Source organism: Euprymna scolopes, chromosome 40 (assembly GCF_053919585.1).
Source record: "Euprymna scolopes isolate OS-2025 chromosome 40, ASM5391958v1, whole genome shotgun sequence".
In the NCBI taxonomy this organism is placed as follows: domain Eukaryota; kingdom Metazoa; phylum Mollusca; class Cephalopoda; order Sepiida; family Sepiolidae; genus Euprymna; species Euprymna scolopes.
The window spans coordinates 34977312-35001189 of NC_136521.1; the positions used below are offsets into that span (position 1 = coordinate 34977312).

A 23878-nucleotide genomic window follows, 5' to 3' on the forward strand; every position below is an offset into this window, starting at 1 on the left:
CCAATGATGTACAGCACAAGCATGTTGATACACCGGTTTTTGTTAGATCACTGAAGTTAAGCAATGTTAAGCTTGGTCAGTACGAAATTGGTGACCAAATTTGGAAATTTCCAGACTCTGTATGTGGAAGAACAACATTATCTCCCTGCACAAACGTAACATTGTCATCTTCCTTGATATACATGCAACTGAGGTGAAGTTGCATTTGTGTATGTTCACTGCACAGGTAGGGATCATCTGTTTGTTGTCTTCATTTGAATTTGGGGCTTGATTTTAACACTGGCCATCATGTTGTCTCAGTCATTGTTGTAACAAAAAAATTGGTTCTTGTCCAGTATTGCCCCTATATTAACAAAACAAAAAAAAAATCAAGAAAAATATGTATGATGTATGCACTGGCGATGAAAAGAAAATATATTTAAAAAATCATGTAAATTAATAAAGTGATTTTATTTTAAAATATGAAAAACAAATTTTATGAATATCCAAAAAGTGACTGTATTGTCTGCCATTTTAAAAAGAAATGGCAAGAATCAAAGAAAGATAACTCAACGATAATTCATACTTACTAGATTTATGTTGTAATGCCTATGAATTCCCATTAATCACTTAAAAATGATTTTCTTTATAAAGATAAAATTACTCTTTTAATTTACATGGTTTTTGGAATATGATATTTCTGTTTTGTCATGGGTACGTACATCATACAGATTTTCTTTATTTTTCTGGACAAGAATCAAAGAGTTTTTCTTCTAAGCAAAAATTACGACATCTAGTTTTCTCTACTGAATGACAGACTTGCAAAAATGGACAAAGATATCTCCCAACTGGACAAAACGGTGCATCAGCTTAAAAAATCAAATTTTAGCGTTTTATGATCGATCTCTTGATGCCATTTTGCGAATATTTTGCCGAACAAGGGAGATAATTCCAAATAATTAAAACTTGAGATTTTAGAAAGCCATTCTTGATTCTTGACATGAGGAAAGTGAGTAATGGGAAAAAAAAGGCTGCAACGTCTCTTCTATGGGAAAGAGGTTGCAGGGAAGAGAAAAGGGCATTTCCCACTAAGTTACAAAGTCTATTTTGAACTCTGTCAAGGCAGGATAAGCTGCTTCTAGCAGCTCCTGCCCAGTTAAGTATAACTAATATGAAAAAGACAATTGTCTGTGTTTGTATGTTTAGCTGAAGCTTCAGAAATACACGGCAAACATCTAAACAATTGAGTTTTTATTTTTTTAATCAACCTAACCATGGAAAAATAATCAAAATTTAGAAAAAAAAGATTTGTGTTACTAGTGAGACATGTGGAAATTCCACAGCAAATTCTTTCATATATAATATATTAATGTTGGCATTCTGTGGATGTTCAGTGTAAATGGAAATGCCCTAATATTGTTGTAGCTCTTTTGTTAAAACTGCAAAAATTATTCTAAGCTAGCAGGAATGCCCAGCATAGCCCGGTCGTAAAATATGCTTAAATATATTTTAATTCCTGCAAACTTCGTACATGTTTTTATAGTTAATGTTCTATTGATTCTTATATTATAAAGTTGTGATTTCAAAAATACAAAAATATATCCATATGACTTGGGTGTATCAACTTGAATTAAAACCAGAACTTGTGAAGAAAAAAAACTATATATATATATATATATATATATATATATATATGAGTTCCTTCAGCTATAATCGAAACTGAAACCAAAACTTGTGAAGAATTCTTGGTAAAATAATTTATTACAAGAAATGGAAGAATATAACAAATGATAATCACTCGGAAGAAAAATGACGTGAGTGTGACACACAAAATAACACACTATCAGATTAATATATATTTAACTTTTTTTTCAACTTTAGTTTTTTCAACTTTAGTTTTTTCAACTTTAGTTTTCTTTTTTTTTATTTTAAGAATTTAACGTTACATTTAATTAATATTTATGGCATTTCTGTTCATAATAAATAAGAATTCTGCATTAATTAAAATATAATGTTTATATGTATTTTATGACTGGGCAACGCCGAGCGGCCTACTAGTGCTAAATAAAATTCATACATAAATTTTCTTAAAGAATGAACACGTTTTCATCTTTAAAAGTTATGGCATTTTCTTTTTTTGTAAATCGTCTTTCCCATCGGAGATATAAAAGTCCCTTATTGAGATGTTAATCACGGTTGATTTAAATGTCCTGTGCCACACGTGGCTACGTGAGCTGGATTAATGAGATAAAATGTTGGTACTTTAAAACATTGTTTCATATTTGAATTACAGTATCGAAAAATTAGAAAACTAAATAATTATCTTTTATTCTCCAAGATAAATTAGCTAACATACCAACAGGCTATTATCCACAAGAGATATTTTATATTTCAAATGAGAAAGATGATTTACAAAAAAAAAAAAAGACAAGGCGGAGTCGTATATTTTTTTTACATTTTCGCATTCATGCCTTGCAACAACTAAGCTTATTTTGAACGGTGGCAACCTCGTATGTTGTGGTGGGCATGGTGGCTAAACATTCGTGCTTTTTTCCCCCATTTCATTTTTCTCTTAGCGTTACAAGTTCGAGCCTACCTGCTTACTACTTTTTTCTTTCCTTCTTTTCTTTTCTTTTTTCTTTCCTTTTCTTTTCTTTTTTCTTTCCTTCTTTTCTTTTCTTTTTTCTTTCCTTCTTTTCTTTTTTCTTTCCTTCTTTTCTTTTCTTTTTTCTTTCCTTTTCTTTTTCTTTTCTTTTCTTTTTTCTTTCCTTTTCTTTTTTCTTTTCTTTTCTTTTTCCTTTTCTTTTTTCTTTTCTTTTCCTTTTCTTTTTTTCTTTTCTTTTTTCTTTTCTTTTTTCTTTTCTTTTCTTTTTTATTTTTTCGTTTTTCTTTTTTCTTTTCTTTTCTTATCTTTTTTCTTATCTTTTTTCTTTTCTTTTCTTTCTTTTCTTTTTTCTTTTCTTTTTTCTTTTCTTTTCTTTTTTCTTTTCTTTTTTCTTTTCTTTTTCTTTTTTTTCTTTTCTTTTCTTTTTTCTTTTTTTTTCTTTTCTTTTTTTCTTTTTTCTTTTTTCCTTTTTCTTTTTTTCTTTTTTTCTTTTTCTTTTTTTGTTTTCTTCTTTTTTTCTTTTTTTTGTTTTCTTTTTTTTTGTTTTCTTTTTTTTGTTTTCTATTTCTTGGTTTTCTTTTTTTTTGGTTTTCTTTTTTTTTTGGTTTTCTTTTTTTTTTGGTTTTCTTTTTTTTTTGGTTTTCTTTTTTTTTTGGTTTTCTTTTTTTTTTGGTTTTCTTTTTTTTTTGGTTTTCTTTTTTTTTTGGTTTTCTTTTTTTTTTGGTTTTCTTTTTTTTTTGGTTTTCTTTTTTTTTTTGGTTTTCTTTTTTTTTTGGTTTTCTTTTTTTTTTTGGTTTTCTTTTTTTTTGGGTTTTCTTTTTTTTTTGGTTTTCTTTTTTTTTTGGTTTTCTTTTTTTTTTGGTTTTCTTTTTTTTTTTGGTTTTCTTTTTTTTTTTGGTTTTCTTTTTTTTTTTTGTTTTCTTTTTTTTTTTGGTTTTCTTTTTTTTTTTTGGTTTTCTTTTTTTTTTTGGTTTTCTTTTTTTTTTGGTTTTCTTTTTTTTTTTGGTTTTCTTTTTTTTTTTGGTTTTCTTTTTTTTTTTGGTTTTCTTTTTTTTTTTGGTTTTCTTTTTTTTTTTGGTTTTCTTTTTTTTTTTGGTTTTCTTTTTTTTTTTGGTTTTCTTTTTTTTTTTGGTTTTCTTTTTTTTTTTGGTTTTCTTTTTTTTTTTGGTTTTCTTTTTTTTTTTTGGTCTTCTTTTTTTTTTTGGTCTTCTTTTTTTTTTTGGTCTTCTTTTTTTTTTTGGTCTTCTTTTTTTTTTTTGGTCTTCTTTTTTTTTTGGTCTTTTTTTTTGGTTTTCTTTTTTGTTTTCTTTTTTTTGTTTTCTTTTTTTGTTTTCTTTTTGTTTTCTTTTTGTTTTCTTTCTTTCTTTTTTTCTTTTTTCTTTTTTTCTTTTTTCTTTCTTTCTTTTTTCTTTTTTCTTTCTTTTTTTTCTTTTTTTTTCCTTTTTTTTTTGTTTTAAGGGGCTCCATTGATCAATACCCTCACCATAAAATCTCTCCACATCTGGGCACCGCCTCGCCACCACTAGATATAAAACTATGTATCAAATATTTTTATTTTATTAAAATTCATATTTTATTAAAAGTTTGTTTATATTTTAATAAATAAACCTCAGACATAAAAAAAAACTAAAAATAACTATGCCTAGAACATAAATGTAACAAGACCGACATTGCTTTTCTTTTTGTTTTTTGTTGTTGTTTTTTTAATCACTCCAGACGTCTACTTGGTGTAAGGAGTTAACAAGAACAAAAGATGATTCTTGCAAACACAGGAAATACCTATTAACCTTACTTTGGCTGTAGGAGGAAAACAGTCAGTAGAAAGAAAGTTCTGCAAGCCTGCAGTTCTTAGAAAGAATCTATTGTTATAGGCAGTTGTATTACAATGAGGTATCAAAACAGCAAATTGATGGAGACCACTAGGCCAACGAGTCAAACGAGCTTGAACAAAGGAAGCAGAGAATTGATCAGGCAATTCGAAAGAATGCATGTCAAAATAGTATTTATAGAAAATGACGGACTAGCAACATACTGTTTGTGAAATAGAGATTGTAGAGAAAACTGAAGGGTAAGGCCAATCAAATTAGATATGTTTCTCCACTTTAACAAGAACCCTCAAATGGGACAGGGATTCACCAGCCTAAATATGACAACAAGAGATAGAGAATACTTTCAGGTGTGGAGAAATGTCTAGAGCGATAGAGAGAACTGATTTTACAAGAAGCAGAAAGAGCAAAGGATCTATCAGCCTGTCCTATAAAATCATAGTTTCTTTTTATATTTTTATTAGCATGCCTATTCGGTATTGTCCGGGGTAACTTATTTCTTTTAAAACGTATCTCTTTCTTTCCCTACCGTCTTTTTCTTCTCTGCCCAGATCATTCCCTTTTCTGAACATGCCAAATACTTTTATTGATTACTCATGGAATGAGTTGGCATAAGAGAAATAACTCTTTGGAAGATGACTCAAAGGTAGTATATCTAATTACTGGGAATCATATGCCTCCTCACAATGAAATCTGCACTAGTTTAGGATCAACGAATTAATAATTTTTTTCTAAATTTTAGCTATTCTTCATCTGAGACATCAATCAAGAAAATGCCTACATTATGGGTGTTTGTTTTGTATTTTTAGAGTTTTAGCTGGACATGCACGCATATATGCAGAGACAACCAGGTAATTGCCATTAACCAACTAGCTATGCTTGCGATAATATGCAGCTTTGGCATTGTTGACTAGCCATAAAAAGACTAAATAGACTCTAAAGCACGGCAAACGTTGACACTGTACAGAATAGCATACAGAAACCAGTGTCTGCCGAGAGAAGCAGAAGGTATGGGTCTCTCAGAAATTGCCCATCAGCATCGTGCGACTATTCTGAGCACCAGGCAATATCTGATGAGTTCTCAAAATTGTACATCAACATCATGAAACAAGAGCCAGTAAAAAAACACTATCACAAAACGAGCCAAACATTTTGAACAAGATTGTGTTACAAATGAGACAGAATCAGAAAACAAGTCTCTTTTTTTTTTTTTTAACACAAGAATCACCACTTATCAAGGCCCGGAGGCCACTCGAGGATAAGGGTTAATGTGATTATAGGTGATTATAGCGTTTTTAACATAATTAGTAGAATTTTTGTAAGTTGGATTACATAGGGGGACGATTCATCAAGAACTTGTTTACATTGGACTTGGACACAATCAGATTGTAGTCTGCTACGGAAATGGCCCAAAAGAGTCACCACAAATATATCAAGAACTTCCATTGCAAAAAAAAAAAAAAAAAAAAAAAAAAAAAAACTGGAAAAATAGGCCAAGTATTTTCTGGGTGATTTTACTTAGGACTATATAGATAAGGAAGGTTTTATAGACTGGCTAAAAAAAATTGCTCCACTATGATCAGGAGAGAATTATAATAGCTGCCCAAGATCAAGGCTTGATTACTAATGCTTTTAAGATAAGTGGTCTCAGCAATAACAACAAGTGCAGATTTTGTCACATAGAAGTAGAGTGTTAGCTATCTGATATTCACTTACAAGGTTCTGCTGTACGATGCGACTCAATGGAGTGTTTAAATATCTCCACTGGACGATCTGTAAAAAGTTGACTATCGAATCCAACAGCAAGTCCTGGAAACATGTTTACCGGAAACAACAGTTGGAAATAAGTCATACACCATCCACTTTGATTATGCATTTCCTACCATTACATACCTAGAAAACGGAGCTATTAAATATAGGAGAAAGAAGCAACATTAAGAGAAGTTAGTTTTCCCCAATGATGCTGGGATAAACAAAGCTGGGAGGGAAAAGATAATAAAATACCAAGATCTTGTATACAACATAAAAAGAAACTGGAATCTTAGGAAGATCTCTATCATTCCAGCGACTGGACTTATGAAAAATAATTTCAAAAGCTACCTGGCAAATATACCTGGTGAACCAAGTGCAAGAGAGATTCAAACAATTGCATTTAAAGGGACAGTTAGAATTATAAAAATATTTCTCAGTTGGAATATATAAGATAGCAGGTGAATGTTTGACATCCGGTAGGATGCCTCATCACCAGCTTGAACAAACTAATAAGAAAATTGAAAAAAAGACTAAGGTTCTGCTGCGGGGGATGGCTTCTACACTGGAGTGTGTAAATCGTCTGTAAAAAAGTTAGATATCTAATGTAGCAGTTAGTGCTGGGAAATTATACCGGAAACAACAGTTGGAAGTAAGTCATACAACATCCACTATTATTATGCAATTCTGACAGTTATGTACCTACTTACTATGCCTCCCCACGGGACAGAGTTAGACACCAGGGTCGTTTTTTAACGTGGAGAAAAGGTACAAAAATAAAAATTGTCTCAATCGTGAAGGATTTCTCCTCCAACGAAAGAGAACAAGAAATAGAAGTGCAGCATCTGAAGAACAGATGGTATTTATTTGCTCCCCCACCGAGCAAATTAGGCACAAGGCCAATTTTTAATGTGAGGAGTGAAGGGAAGGGAAAAAGGGGACCAGCTCCCGAGAGGTGGGAAATGGGAGCTGGTTAAAGGTCAGGCATGTGGGGTTGCCCCCACATCTGGTCTTTGTTAGTCATAGCTAGTCATAGCTTGCAGCATCTGTCGGAACAGATGCTACACTTTGATCTTGTCCCGAAGGCCAAGAAAAGTATGACAGTTATGTAACTGACATAGTGATATAGGATAAGAAAGAGAAAGAAGCAACCTTAGTAGAAGTTAGTGTCCCTAATGATGTTGAATTAAACAGAGCTGAGAGGGAAAATAAAACCTGGCATAGTGACAAGAAGGAGAAAGAAGCAACCTTAGTAGAAGTCAGTTTCCTTAATGATGCTGGGTTAAAGCAGAGCTGAAAGGGAAAAGATAATGAAATACCAAGGTCTTATGTTTGGCATGAAAAGAAACTGGGATCTTAAGAAAAAGATCTCTATCATTCCAATAATTATAGGAGCAACTGAACTCATGAAAAAGAATTTTAAAAACTACCTGGCAAATATACCCGGTGAACCAAGTGCAAGAGAGATTCAAACATTTGCACGTAAAGGGACAGTTAGAATCTTAAAAAGGATCTCTCGGTTGAAATATAGGAGATAGTGGGTGAATGTCTAACCTCCAATAGGATGCCTTATTTCCAGCTTTAGCAAACTGATAAGAAAATTGAAAGAAAAGGATGTGACCTTTATATGATAGATTTTAAAAATGTTTTATGGCATTCAATTTTGGTGTAGGAGGACCCCAGGGTATGCTCAACATTTATTAGATGAAATGGAGGGTGCAAGTACAGTGATATTTATTGAAATAATTTTTTTTTATCACTTCAAGGTACATTCAGCGTTTTCTGGGATCGAATGATGATTGATGTGTACAGTTTTTAGCCCTGAACTCATGTTACCATTTCTATTCTACTTAAAAAAAAAATTTTTTAATTTCAATTAAGAAATCAAATCCAGTAAAAAAAGGCCATATTTCCTTTTAATGGAAATCTGATGCAAACATTAGCCCTATAATATTTCCGTAAAATATACTCATCCGAATAGTCTAGGTAATATAGCTCCAGAATATACATTGGCACTTTCTAAATTAGAATTTCTGAAGATTCTGGCTTTCTCACCTAAAATGCACCAAGCATCGATGTTATTGTTTTTTTTGTTTTTTTCCACAAAATTTTAATGTTCTGCAAAAAAAAAAAAAAAAATTTCCTACACAGAAATAAAACTACCAAACATCATAAATAAATATTCGACGATATAAAGAACTTAAAGCATAAAACTTTTTCCAAAATTTCTGGATTCAGCATTAAATAATCGAAAAGAATTGATATGCCATAAATACAAAACAACTAAATCAAACAGTTTAGGCTGTCTGAAGATGTCGGCTTCCTGACTTAAATGCACCAAACACTGATGCTATTCCTTTTTCCCTTTCCTTTTGCAAAACTCAATCATGTTCTGTAAAACGAAAAATAAGAACAATGTTGCCTCTACAAAACCACCAAACCAAACACCATTAATAAATATTCATTGATATAAAGAACTTGAAGCTTAGAAACTTTTACTAAAATAACCAGATTTTGCATTAAATAACCTGAAATTTAAAAAAAAAAAAAAAAAACTAATCAGAATATATATGGTTGAAGAAGGGGGGGGGGTAGTCTCCATTATCAAGTTATAAAAATTGTCCAACCGAAATGCAGACCCCTTGATATTATTGTACCTTCATTTGATCAAAATGAGATATTTATCTAAGTGCCTCAGTTAATATAAGTTCAAAAGATATGTTTATGGGAGTTCATCTCCAAAACTCTAAGAATTTATGAACAGACACAAAAACTTTATATATAGAGATATCAAAAAGAATACTACAAGGAAACAATTGTCCCAAGGTCCTGGGTATAAAAAAGTGGTCATCATTTGTGCATCAATACACTTGGAGGGGAAGGTATGAACCCAAACTGTCAGTAAAAATAGCAACTTGTGTTTGATCAATTTGTAACATAGCACGGATGTGCGTATGTAAATACATGAGAAGTGACGTCACCGGCGTGTGTGTAGGGGGGGGGGCTATAAAAAAAAAAGAAAGACCAAGATCTCGAGAGACAAGATAACATTTGAAATCTCGGAAGAGACGTGGAGAACATTCTACGTCTCGTGGGTGACGTCACGACTGTAATGACGAAGAAATAAATGACGTCGTACAAACCAAAAAGCGAGTCTGCATTATTTACTGTTCCTTTGTTCACTTTTCGACTGGAGCCACAATGTGTGTACAACTGTACAATGTTACAAATCATATTTCGACATTAAATCTATATTTATAAAAAAAGAAAGTGTTGATATGCCATTAAAAACGCACGCCAAAATTTAAAAAAAAAAAAAATGATAAAGACCATTTTTTTTTTCTTCTTCTGTAAATTCAGGAATGCAGAGCCGCCGTTCTGTGGAGACTGGCTCAACAAATGGCAGCCCCGATTCGGACGTTATCTTTCATCTGGGAGAAAGGTAAACAACAAAAAAAAATTAATCTATTTTCTCTCGCACTAAAAACGAATGATCATAAAATGAAATGTATGAGTGAAACAGGAACAGAAATTCACTCGATACTTATAATGAACTAGCCTGGGTGCCCGGCGTTGCCCTGGTATTTGGAGGTGTGTGTTGAGCAAAAAAACAAAAAATTGTAATTGGCAGGCAGGTTTGAGCCCATATCATAAAGGAGGAAAAGAACATGAAAAAGAAAATGTTACTTCTTTGCCGTTGCATCCATCGCCAAACCAAAAGTGGCGAAAGTTTAAGTTAAGGCTAGTCAATCGAAAAGAAGGGATGACTTTCGAAAATATCAGCGAAAAAAGCGACCCCCTCCATCTAGAAAAGTTCCCAGTTGAGGATGAAGGAAGTAAAGTTTTTAGCCAATTTTTCAATATTTGTCATCAGAAGGGTCGAGCTTCAAAACGATACAGATCTCATGAAAATCCGTCACCTCTGTCGAAAGTTTTAGGCATGCATACATACATACATTTAAACAGACGGATGAGACTTGCATAATAGACTAGAGGGGGGTACCCGGCGTTGCTCAGGTGTTTGGAGGTGTATGTGTTTGGGGAGTGCGGGGGTAAATTAGAACAAAAAGCAAACTTAACCCTGTTTAACTATAAAAAAACAATGTTAAACTTGTTAAAAAAAAAAAATATGACGATAAAAACATCGATTTTAAAAATGGGGTGGAGGGATGAGGTAGCTTGAGGCTAATAGGCTGAGCCTGAACACCTGCGCTGCGGTGACAGTAGCAATGTAAGAGCGATTAAAAAGTGAATGTCAAACATCACCCTATTCCGCAGTTTTTAATGAGGTCAAATCGTTTTACTGCAGGATAGTTGTTTTGAGTTTGTTTACCCCGAATGTTTACATCCGGTTCAAATCCAGTTTTGCTGTTTTTATACTAAAAAGTAAAAGCAACACGCGGCATTGCCCGGGTGTTTGGAGGTGTGTGGAAATATAAGACCGATTAAAAAGTGACAAACATCACACTTTTCTGCAGTTTTTAATGAGGTCAAATCCTTTTACTGCGGGACAGTTGTTTAGAGTTTGTCCAGCCAATCGAATCTGGTTTCGCTTTTTTATACTGAAAAGCGAAAGCAACACACGGCGATCCAAAAATATGGAATATTTAGCATTTCAAAGTCAGGCTAATTAAATAGGCAGGCAACCCCCGTTAACTCGTAGATATTATCATTTAGACAGCATATATAAAGTTTTAAGAATGACACACATTTTCGCTTTTATATATATACATGGGTATCCAGAGACTTTTAGTATTTTGACATAGAATGTTGGATCAGTCCTGGAAATGGTCAGACCAGTTTACGATTTGAAAGTTACAAAAAATATTTTTAAAAAAATAAATAAATGACATGGCTTGAATAAATAAATAAAAAAATGAAAACATGGCTTTCAATTCATATACTTTTTTGATCATTTCCAGGATTAACTGGGGATTACCTATCAAAGTACTGACATCTTTTAGATACTCATTTATTTAAGGTATCCTCAACCCCAACCACTAAATGGTGGGATCGTTTAACCGCCACAGTAGATATCTCACTGCTGATGTAATTCTTTACCTGTATAAGAGCCAAGTACCTCCAAAGATGGAGTACTGTTGCTACATCTGGGCAGGAGCTGCTAGAAGCAGCTTATCCTGCCTTGACAGTTCAAAATATACTTCGTAGCATAGTGGGGGGATGCTCTTTTTTCTTTTCTTTACCACAGAAGAGACATTGCGAGCCTGTCTCTGCTTTATCATTATTTCCTTGGCAAGTGCTCGTCTCAGCTACAATCTATGATCGCCCCTGGCCTTACTTTTACAAAAAACACTGAAACCACTGTCAATAATTTTCCCCACTCTTTGACTGTGCCTAAGTCAAAACATAGATTCCATGAACAAAGCTTCTCTCTTAGAACTTCATACCTGTGGAACTTTGTTCCATTTTCCTGCTTTCCAGCTGACTACAATATGGTTGTCTTCAAGTACAATGTGAACAAGTTCTTGATGAGCCGTCCTCTTAAGTAAGCCAATTTACCAAATGTCTATTACTAACGATTACTATGATATTTTCCCATTGACTACTGTACACTCATTAACCCTTATCCTCGAGTGGCTTTGGGAAGTGCTGACTCCTTTATAAAAAAAAAAAATTATCGTAAAGCCACTGATAAGAATGGCAACTTATTACCCACATCATTAAACATAATCCATTCATCTTATTAATCCTTAACTTTGTGGCTATTAGCTTTGATAAATGGTAATTTATTTTATTTTACGAAGGAGTTACCACATATCAAAGCCACTCGAGGATAAAGATTAAAGAGTCAGTGAAACCACACTGTGATGATCTGCAGTGGTGAAAATTGAGCGGAAATTTATTATTTAGGAGATGGTTCAACAAAAATTTGTTTACGTTGGACTTGGAAAGCAGTCCCACAGTTGTGTGTTCCACAGGGAGGGCAGTTCTAGGAAACAAACTTTGCTCATGGAATTTTCATTTATTTTTAAGCACAGATATATAGTGATGATGTATGGCATAATCACGTTGATGCACCAGTTCCCATTAGATCACCAAAGTTAGTGACATTGAGCCTTGTCGGGTGACCATTTGGTAATATCAGCTACTGTATGTGCTCGGAACTAGGAGAGGGATGTGTGCTGCCAGGCTATTCTTGCCCAAGACATGCTGTATGAAATAATGCAATGGCCCACAACCCCGGAGGATTAAGGGACATGTTTATAGAGTAATGGAAATTGTTGACAGTTGTTGTAGGTAAACGAGTGTTTGTTGCAAATGTTTTGCAGAGGTGCAGATACCAAAGATTGAAGTTCAGTCGTTTTAAAAGATGCCTAACAATAGAGATGAGATAACTAGGAGAGGAATGTGTGCTGCCAGGCTATTCTTGCCCAAGACACGCTGCATGAAATAATGCAATGGCCCACAACCCCGGAGGATTAAGGGACATGTTTATAGAGTAATGGAAATTGTTGACAGTTGTTGTAGGTAAACGAGTGTTTGTTGCAAATGTTTTGCAGAGGTGCAGATACCAAAGATTGAAGTTCAGTCGTTTTAAAAGATGCCTAACAATAGAGATGAGATAACTAGGAGAGGAATGTGTGCTGCCAGGCTATTCTTGCCCAAGACACGCTGCATGAAATAATGCAATGGCCCACAACCCCGGAGGATTAAGGGACATGTTTATAGAGTAATGGAAATTGTTGACAGTTGTTGTAGGTAAACGAGTGTTTGTTGCAAATGTTTTGCAGAGGTGCAGATACCAAAGATTGAAGTTCAGTCGTTTTAAAAGATGCCTAACAATAGAGATGAGATAAAAGGATTTCGCAAAAATAATCTTGAAATTAAAATGTCTACTTCGACGTTTATGAAGCACTCAAACAAAGAGTCTTGTAAAACCACCTTTTTATCAGCTTTCGTGACTCTGATATTTCTTGGAAGCTCATCGGGAGAGAATATATGCAATTCTGAGGTTTTCCTCTCAGTTGGATTTTCCACATTTCAGCCATCCTAGCTCATTTGTGGCGCCATTATCTGAATCGAGCAATGCTGACTCTAGAAAGGTATATCTGCGCGCACTTTTACAGAGGATATCCATTGTCTTTCAAGACTGAACGTAGGCTCTGCATAAATGTAAAAAAAAAGTTTTGGTATAACTTCAGCAGGGCTTTATACTTTCAAATGTTCACCCATCTGGTACTGACCAGGCTTAATGTTGCTTAGCTTCAGTGATCGAATGAAATTATATATCCCTTTACAGAGTGTAGAGAAGGTTATAAATGTTTGTTGCTTCTCTTATCCTGTTGACGACATTGGGAATAAAAGAAAAAGAATTTAAAAGTTACAAAAGTTCCAGAAAATACCAGATTTCCAAAAATAGTAAATGGAAGAAAGAACCACCCTATGATGTAAATACATTCCAGATTTTGACTAAGGAGCTGATATCAGATGCTGAACAAAAGAATTCAGTCAATATAAATAAGCAAGGGAGACAGAGATAGGTCAGAGAGAGAGAGAGAGAGGCACTAGACGATTGCACAAGTCACCCACCCCCCCATCCATATAAACAAATGAGACACAGAGATAGGTAAGAGTAGAGAAGCACGAGTCACTCGTCATCCTATATCCACGTCTTTCTATCTCCATAACCGACGATTATCAATTTTAAATTATTAAGTTCTTTAAAACAATAACTTTTTCCTATTCTTTTTTCTTTGCATTGGTTTCAGCATCCAAAAGTATATTTGTAAATGCTTTTGTATTTCAAATGACGCCAAAGTAGTTGACAGCAGATGCTGGACAAAGGAACAAAGGAATATAATATAAACAAGCAAGGGGACACACATGGGTCAGGGAAAGTCATAAGATAACAGATGATCGCATGAATCATCCAGCACACCCCATTCACATCTCTCTCTCTCCATCAGCACAAGTCTGGTTGTCAAAATAAACTACAGTTGTTTTCATATCAGCTAAATGATATGTTTTTTATTAAAAAAATATCCATTTGTACACATTTGAAAAAGTGCATTGCCTACATTCACTCAGAATACAATGGTTCATTAAACAAAACTGCAGGTATCAATGGACGATCGAACTAATGTACAATGTTATTGAAATATTAAAATATTTCATAAGCAGAAAGAATGTTAGAAACAAGTTATGAAAAATATTAACAGAAAAGCGGTTGCAATAATATATTCTCTATGTTCACTCAATCTATACATTTTTTGTGCGTGTGCATTGATATTAATATTGAAAACCTTTTTTTTCTATTTATTTAAAAAGAAAATAAAACTTTCTTATATAGGGGTTGTGAAATTGCATTCATCTGCAAAAGATCTAGCTAATTTGCATATTCTTTTAAACATTCAGTTTAATTAATTCCCTATTAGTTTTTTCGGTTTTCTTATGGGATGATCATCTTTAGTTAACTATTACGTGCAATTATATTCATGCAGATATTCTACATGATTTATACTTGCGTAATATTTGTGTAAGAAGGTTATAGTAAACTTAAAACTCTGTCTATATATATTTATGTATGTGTATATATAATTGTTTTAAAAAATTTGCCTACCAAACTCCTATGCCAGTTTTTGGTCTACAGACATAAAACTTAATATGTAGGATATTCGAACCCATGAAAAACTTTATATTTGTGCTTCAGCCGGGGAAAATTGGTGCAAAAGTGTGAAAATTTGAAAAATGAAATTTGCCAGGTAACGGTCAAACAACGGCATTATAAATATGCATGCATAATGTAATAGCTATTTGTTCATGTTTTAATTTTTAGCCTTGCAATAAACATGTCTACATAGCCCAGGCATTAACGTCAAAGGAAAAAGTAAATTTTAAGTTAAATGTTTTGGTTTTGATTCTCAGTGGTGGTGCACAAGTCATTGTTTTTTTTTTTTAATTTTTTAATTACTCATTATTCATTACTATACATTGAGTCCAGTATAATCTTCTATCTATAAATATAAAAGTGAAAATGTATGTATATATGTATGTTCGCTTTTTCTGTATGTCTACAAAAGGCTTTTTTCGGAGAAGCGGTCGGTCACTTCACAACTTTTTAAAACTTTTTATATCACATATAAATCATAATATCTCACAGTTAACAACGAAGCTCGCCTGTCTATTTAATTTGCTCGATTTCGGGAAGATAAATATTCAACATTTGTCGCTCGCTGCATGTGGGTTAGTTTTTTTCCTATAACATCTTGGGAAGCGTTACTGCAGTAAATACTATGCTGCAGTCAAACTTGACCTCATTAACTCATTAAAATGTGCACCTGGCAAATCCAAGTAATTAAATAAATTCAAACGTGTTTCCGTTAGCATCTCGCGGTGGGGCAATGGTTAACATCGCACATTTTTTTTTTCACACTTTAATTTACAACTTTGCCTCAAGGTTTCGGGTTCAATCCTCATACTTACCTACCAAAACATTTTTTTTCACCCCCCACCTCCACCCCCGGAGTTTCCACACACACCTCCAAACACCTGGGCAACGCCACATACCCCTCGCTAGTATATATATATATAAAAGGCAAAATGTGTGTGATCATTTCGTGTATGTCTCACAAAGCCTTTTTTTCGCCGACGCTCCCGTGGGGTTACGATCGCTTAGAAGTATTTATATTCCCCCTAGATAATAATATCTAGGATTTGGGAACGCGGGTCGCCTCTAAATTTATTTACATCGACTTTTATGAGATTTGCACTATTTCGCTTTGTCCCCTGTTTGTCCTGCTTTTTAGTATAAATAAAGTGAAACTAAAAATTCAAACCGTGTGTTCTCTTCATCGCGCCGGGAAAAGTCCAGAAGCAATCAGCTTTGATCAATGTGGGGCCAAACTCCTTATATCATTGAATTGCTATTCAATCTGGACAATGGGGAGCTGGTTTCCCCCTCCCCAATATCTTGGGGGGGAAAAAAAGTCAAAGTTGGGTAAACAAACCCAACAAAAGTTAAGTCAACTACTTCTATTCGACCTCATTAATGAGGTCGAATAGAAGCAGTAGAGTTAACTTTTAATGCGGCCACGTGTCAATTCTGTTTTTAAATAAATTCAAACGTGTTTCCGTTGTATGTCGCGGTGGCTCAGTGGTTAACGTTGCATGTTTTTTTTTTTTTTTTTTCACACTTTAATTTCCAACTTTGCCTCAAGGGTTCGATCCTCATACTCACCTACCAAAACTTTTTTTTTATTATTACCCCCCCCCCCTCCCAGAGTTTTGATTTACCCAAAACTACACACACCTCCAAACACCCGGGCAACGCCGGGTACCCCCCACTAGTGTAATAATAAATAGAAAATTTGCAAATAGTCATGATTGAGCTATTTTACGACCAGGCAGCCTGCTAGTCTACTACAATTCTTGTAGTTATATATGCCTTTGTCAGTAACTGTTCTTATGTAGTAAGTGTACAATAGTTGAAACACATGAAAATTTAGATTGTCCGTACATTTTATTACCTTGGTAATACCATTGGAGCACAGGGAGGAGCTGGTGTTGGTCTGATTAAAAGTTAAAAGTAGATAAAGTCAGTTTAAGGAACTGTTGCCATTACTAACCAGCAGAGCATTACTGCTGTTGACCAGGAGAAGAGTCTATCATGCGTGTGTATAAAGCAGTGATTCCCAACCTTTTTTACAAGGCGGCACACTATTGAGTTTATTTAAATTTTCGCAGCACACCTATCAAAAAAAATTAGTATTTTCTACTCATAAAACCTTTTTGCAATAAAATAAAGATTATGTAAGGAAAATTTTACATAAATCAACATATCCTGTATCTGTATCTAGTATAAAATAATAATGGTGAATGTCAGTGGAACAATTGTTCCTGGTGTTTATTTAACTGTCTAGCTGAATCCACTGTGAAAAATTTCCCCCACTCTATATCTGTGCCTAAATCAAAACGCGGATTCCATGAACAAAGCTTCTTTCTTAGAACTGCACGCCTGTGGAACTCTGTTCCGTCTGCCTGCTTCCCCTCGGTCCTGGATATGCCCTAAAACTATATCCGATGGTGAGGCCCCCACCTTGCGGGCTTTGGGGAGTGTGGAGCCACCCTTTAATTGCCATTGCTCCCAGGTCCACTCTGACTCGGAGTGGTAGTACCTGTTAGTGTCCCAACTATGGGTTAAATAGAATCTGATGTAAAAAATATATATATATATATATATATATTCCATTAAAAATCGTTCAAAATAACTAGATTCGGCATTAAATAACCTGAAAAAGATTGATATGCCGTAAAACAAAAACAACCAACCAACCAAGCCTGCTTCCCACCGGACTACAACTTGGATGTCTTCAAGTCCAATGTTAACAAATTCCTAATGAACCGCCCCCTTAAATAAACACTTCATCAAATCTCCACACTAACGTAATGTACTTTCAATAACCCTTATCCCTGAGTGGCTTCCGGGCCTTGATAAGTGGTGATCACTGTGTAAAAAAAAAAAAAAAAAAAAAAGAAAAAAAATGTGAGAGAGACACAATCTTAACTCTTCAATATTTTAAAGTCTTTTACAATATTTAATTTTAAATGTTTAGGTAAGAAAATCCCGTAGTATGCATACAGTAAGATTTTGTTGGCTTTTTTAGTTAAAGTTGGAATTGAGCGATGTCATCATGATTAAGAAATCACATGCCTGTATTCAACAAAATGAAATTAAATGGTTTCTAGTTATCATCTCTTCACGACACATTAGTAATTATTCCGCAGCACATTAGTTGGTGTGATGTATAGAAGTGAAACCAACAAGCATGTGTAACTCAGATACAAAGAAACTGACAGATTAGTGTATACACAAGAAAAAATACACCAGGCAAAATTATAATACATTTTTGACACTTACAGGTAATACAACAAAACTCCAGAACCCTAGTTCTGTAGGGAATTACGTAAAGAAAAAAAGAATTGGCAAAAAACGTTTCAGTGGTAGTTTTTACAATAGCTAACAGACCAAAAAATACACACAAAGATGGGTTAAGTTACTCTTCTACTTACCTGGATAATTTTTTTTGTGTGTGTGTTTTAACTTATTTTAAAGCGTTTTTTTATACTTAAAATCAAATATAGTCAAATCTGTTGAGTTAGGACATAAAAAAAATAGTGAGGTCATTACAAACAGTCAGAACCTCAATCATCGCTCAAAAATTGAAAATCAAACAAAATATTGATAGAAATTGTTTCGTTTGATTTGTGAAACTTATTAGACAAGTTTCTACCAGTATTTTGTTTGATTTTCGACTTTTGAGCCATCATCGAGGCTTTGACCGTCTGTGATAACACAGCCATATGTTTTTTGATTTTCACTCATCAAACTTGAAAGTAGATAAACACTTTAAAATAAATTAAAACACAAACATATTTAGGTAAATAAAAGAGAAACTTGTCTTGTCTTTGGTAACATTTATTTGTTGTATATTCATTTTTTTCATCCTTTTTTTTTGTTTTGTTGGTTAATGTAAAATGTACCCCCAAAATCTTTTTGTCAATATTTTTCTTTCTGTAACTTTTTACAGAATTTCTTAGAACTTTTTATATACTCCCTAGATTATAATATCTATGATTTACGAAACGAGGTCATAAATATCTTTTATTTCAGCAACTTTTATGTTAAAAAATTCGCACTGTGATTTCATTTCTCTATGGCGTGATGTTTGACCTAGAAAACCATATGTTGATGTTCGCTTAACATCCTGCTTTTTTAAACGTTTAATTTCAACCATTATCACTTCTCTTCCCTCGTAGTGTCGTGATAAGTTATCAGGCTATTCGCCTCAAGGCTTCAGGTTTGAGCCTACCTCCTTACCAAAACTTTGTTTTCTTTTACACCTACAAACACCTAGGTAACGCTGGACACCCTTGCTAGTTTATAATATAAATCTCACCTGTCTGTTTAAATATCTAATAGCTGCCATTGCATCGGATGAATAATATGTTTATATGTCTGCCTAAAACTTTCGACAGAGGCAACAGATTTTCACAAGATCGGTATCATTTTGAAGCTTGACCCTTTGGACGACAAATATCAAAAAATTGGCAAAAAGCATTAATTCTTTCACCCTCAACTGGACACTTTTCTACAGGGAGGGGTCGCTTTTTTCGCCAATATTTTCGAAAGTCATCACCGCTTTTCGATTGACTAGCTTTAATTTAAACCTACGTCACTTCCAGTTTGGCGATGGGCACAACAGCAAAGACGTCACTTTTTTTTTTCCTCATTCTTTTCCTCCTTTGCGGTACAGGTTCGAGCCTCTCTGCCTGCCTACTACCACTTTTTTTTTTTTTTTTTTTGCTACCCCCCAAAACATCCGGTCAATGCCGGGCACCACGGCTAGTGTAATTATAAGTCTTCGTTTGCATCTTTCAATTGGAAAACGTAATGTGTTTTTGTGATCATCTTTGTAAATGAACTTTATATGGAACCTCCTCCTCAATATTGTTAACTGTGTCCCCTTCATCAATGTGTTTATCCCCTATGTGTTAAAAGAATTGTCATGTACACAGTTATATAAATGTCGTTATCAGTCTCCGGTCTTTATTTCCCCAATATGTACATTCACTGTTTAACACCTGTATTTGTCTCCACACAGAGAAAAGTTTGTTTTTTTTAGTTCGCCAAACAGAGGTACTCTTCGGCTATTGTTCAAAATGCTCAAATTATTTCTTCTTTACTTTTAGGCAGAATGTTATGAAATTTGATCGTACGTGTGGTTGGAAAAGATAACACCCTTAATTTTAGTCTTCTTTTTTTTTTTATCTACAGGGTGAAATGATAAAATTGTTGCCCTAGACAAGATGATCTGATTCCATTTCCGTTTGATGAAAACCGGTTTTCTTTTTGTTGCAGACCATCTACTAGTATGTCTGAAAGTGACACAATGTTCAATGAGCGGGATCGGAGATGTGCCACTGTACAACTCATGCTCTCTACCGATCCAAGTTATGACAACAGGACCATTGTCAGCTCCTTCAAAATGTATCAATGTATTGCTATGAATATCAGTTATATGCCCAGGGTGATGAAAAAGTTTCCGGCCACTGTTATTGTCTTTGGTATGGTTTCAAGTGAGGGTCACATCATGCCACCTCACATCTTCAAAGTTGGCTTGAACGTCAACACCAAAGTGTATCTGGATATGCTGAAAAGTGTGCTGATCCTGTGGTGCAATCAGGTGGCTGCTGGCAGACCCTGGGTGTGACAGCAGGACTTTGCACCAGCCCACAAGTCCAAAGAGAACCAGGCTTGGCTTCAGAAGGAGTGCTATGACTTCGAACCCTTCTTTCACTGCTTCCCCCCCCTCCCCTAACCTGAACCCGCTGGACTATTTGTTTGGTCATACGTCGAGAACATGATCTCCCACACCACCAAAGCCACCATCCGCCAAGCTCCCGCCAGCACTTGTGGAAAAGGCATGCCCCCAGTTCTGGACCCGGTGGTGATTGAGGCTGAAGGCGGCTACATTGAATATATGTCAGCTCTACTACATAATCAAGTTTCCTGAATTGATTTTTTTCAATAAAAGTTTTAAAATAAAACTCTAGGGTTTTTTTTTTTTTTTTTTTTTTGTTTTTTTAGGGCGACAACTTTATCATTCCACCCTGTATTCTGTTTAATATACACTCTGCCAATGCTGACCTGATGGGTCGGCTACTGATTACTAAAATGCTTTTTTTTTCTTCTTTTGCAGTCCAGTGCCCGCAGATGATGTCTCCTTAAAGTCCTCTTCCAGCCACGCCTACTCATTAACGTTTCAGCAACAACCTCCTATTCACCCTTCCGCTTCCTCCTACCAACACTATCTGCACAGATCTCCCTACGACGCCCAGGATTATGTCCACAACACAGGACTCGCTGCTTCCTGGTCAGATGCAGCTCTCCTCCTCCGTCACTCCGGATCAGTACGAAGTACTGGAAGTGGTGGAACGGGACACTCTGCTACAGGCGGTAACATGGCCTCATCTACTTCAGAGTCAAGCTTGGGCGACCTTGAAAACCGGCCCAGAAGGCGAGCATCGTCGTCTCTCCTGCCCTTGTCTGTCGCTGAGGAAGAGGCAAACAGTACATCATCGAGTTCAGCATCCAGATCTGTCACTGATGGTAGGTCTGGAAATAATGTCACCGACAAATTTTCCGGCCCAGAGGAGACGGAGTCGGCTGATGAAGACAGAGACCGAAAGAAAGGAAGTGAGAGGGAGGAGGATGAAAAGAAAGGGAGGAGGAGAAGAAGGTTGCTGCCACGCTTGTTACGGAGGAATGGGGACTCTAAGCGCAAGTGATTCTGATTATTTTGCGTTTTACCGCTGTCCAATATAAACCAAGAACAAAAAAAAACACTCCCCCAAAATATGGTTATCTATACGACGTACCCTTTTACTCTTTCTTTAAAGTTGAAGGGTATTAAATGATGGTGCCAACTGTCGATAATCCTTGTACGAAAAAAAAAATGGGTCTTATTATTTTGCAAATAGCACCATTTTTAGTGTTAGTACTCCAATATTTATAAAGACTTAGAATCTCGGTCGATTCCAATAAAAAAACACGTAGGTATTTTATTTTACTTTCTTACTACAATATGAATTAATGCTTTCCCAAGGGCATTATTGGTACATGTATCATAATTATATTGACACACTGGTTCTTGTTAGATCACTGAAGTTAAGCAACATTGAGCCTGGTGAGTACTAGATGGGTGACCATTTGCAAATACCAGGAACTGTATATGGGAGTACGGGTCACTTTCTTGCATAAACTAACATTGCCATCTCTCCTAGCTAGGATATACATAAGCTAAGTGGCTGACTATAATCAAGGGCGACCCAAAGGCTCCCTTTTCGTTAGCTGCTACACAGATGTAGGGGAGGGCGCTACTCCATTCCCACGATGAATCCACTAGCCCTTATAATGTTGAGTTTTTAGCAAAGGCATCAAGTACTATTTGTTTAAGTCTTTGGTATGACTTAACAGAGAATTGAACCCCAATTTTCCGGCATGTTAGCGAACACTCTGTACATTATGCTAAATGTGTAAATATATATATCAATATACGTGTGATAGAGTATGAACCAGGTTTGTATGCATTCTCTGCACAGGCCATGATCGTCTGCTCATTGGTTTTATCCAAGTTCAAATCTTGACTATGGACTAACAATATCAAACAGATGTTATCCTCGATATAATGTCTATCATTAACGTGTTAACAGCATGATGAGTTAACCAAAGATTAACGAGTATGCAGTGCTAACAATGATACATAATAGTATTACGTGTGTCACTGTGTCTGCATTAAAAACTATGGAAGCACAGAATGTTCACTGTATTTGATGTTGTATGCTAACGAAGCAGTACAAATCATTTGAAACTGTGGAAATAGTGAGTATTTGGTTCTGCCATAGTTTAAAACAAAAATATCTATTCAAATACTATTATATAGTAAATCATAATTAAAATAAAGGTGCTGCAAAGAAGATGGGCTCCCTAGAAAACTTCTAACACCTGTCAGTATCTAATATCTTTACAAAGCCGCCATTCACCCATGCATGGAATATTTTTGTCGCATCTGGGCTGGTGTTCCAACCACTAGTCTCTCTCTCATAGACCCAGTTAAAAAATAAAAAAAAAATTCTCTAATCTAATAGATTCCACACTGTCTACCAAGCTATAGTCCCTGTCCCATCACTGTATTGTTGCGTCCATTCTTGTTTTACAAGTACTTCAATGGAATATGTTCCAATGAACTTGCACCACTTATTCAACGTAAATATTCCAAACCAACCTGACAATCAGCAAAATGTCACTCCTTTAATCTAGAGATCTGTAGATGCTGGAAAACTTTTTACTCTAATAATTTCTTTCCTCAAACTGCCTGCCTTTGGAATTCCCTCCCTGCTTCCTGCTTCCTCAACTGTACCAATATGCAATAGTTTATAATAAATTGTTAGTTTTATTATCTTATCAAGATTTTAAACTATTGGTTCTGCCATAGTTTAAACAAAAATGTCTACTTGCATACTATTATGTAATAAGTCATAATTAAAATGGGTACTTGTGAAGAATAAGGAATGTGCTATCATTGGAAGTTTCCAGGCAGTTTATATAAAATGCTGAAAGGTACCAAGCAAAAGTTTTGTGATTTTTTTTTGCACAAATACTGGCTAACTTTTTCAATGAAAATTTCCGTTATTACAAATATAATTCTTTGTTAAATTATTTGTAAAAATGAAATGTCTTTTTTGTTGTTATAAAGAAAATACAATGAATAATTATTAGACAATTTTTTACAAAACTTGAAAAAAATTCAAATATAGAAATAAAAAAAACATCCATTGTAAGATAAATTTCATAATCTATATTTTTATTTTTGAATAACAAACTATTGATAGCAAAGTAAAAAATTTATATATATATATATATATATATATATATATATATATATATATATTTATATTTTGTGTACAGAAAGTTGTTAGTTGAGACAGATCATTGGTACCGTCGGTTTCAAGCCCGATAATAAGGCCTGTTTAAGGTATCCTTATCAAGCTCTCTTAAGCCAATATTCGTCTATCTTATAACCGGAAGTGTGAAGTATATATACCTCGCGAATTCACGTTTAAATCTCGTTTTGTTATTCAACGTATTGTTATCAACGACGGTACCAATGATCTGTCTCAACTAACAACTTTCTGTACA

At 34.6% G+C, this 23878-nt stretch overlaps 1 protein-coding gene across 3 annotated transcripts in view; it reads left to right on the forward strand.

Annotated features, from left to right (window-relative positions):
- Positions 1–23508, forward strand: part of LOC145265487 (stromal interaction molecule 1-like) — a 330758-nt gene extending 307250 nt beyond the window's left edge. Inside the window, exons 14-15 of one of the 3 annotated variants that reach the window (XM_080121362.1) lie at positions 9520–9601; positions 20880–23508. In XM_080121362.1, coding sequence (XP_079977488.1) covers positions 9520–9601; positions 20880–21468 — 671 coding nt within the window. In that variant the 3' untranslated portion in view covers positions 21469–23508. Of the gene's footprint in view, positions 1–9519; positions 9602–20038; positions 20500–20879 lie in introns of those variants that run through there. The other 2 variants (XM_080121363.1, XM_080121364.1) reach the window with 2 other exon arrangements.
- The last annotated feature ends 370 nt before the right edge of the window (positions 23509–23878 follow it).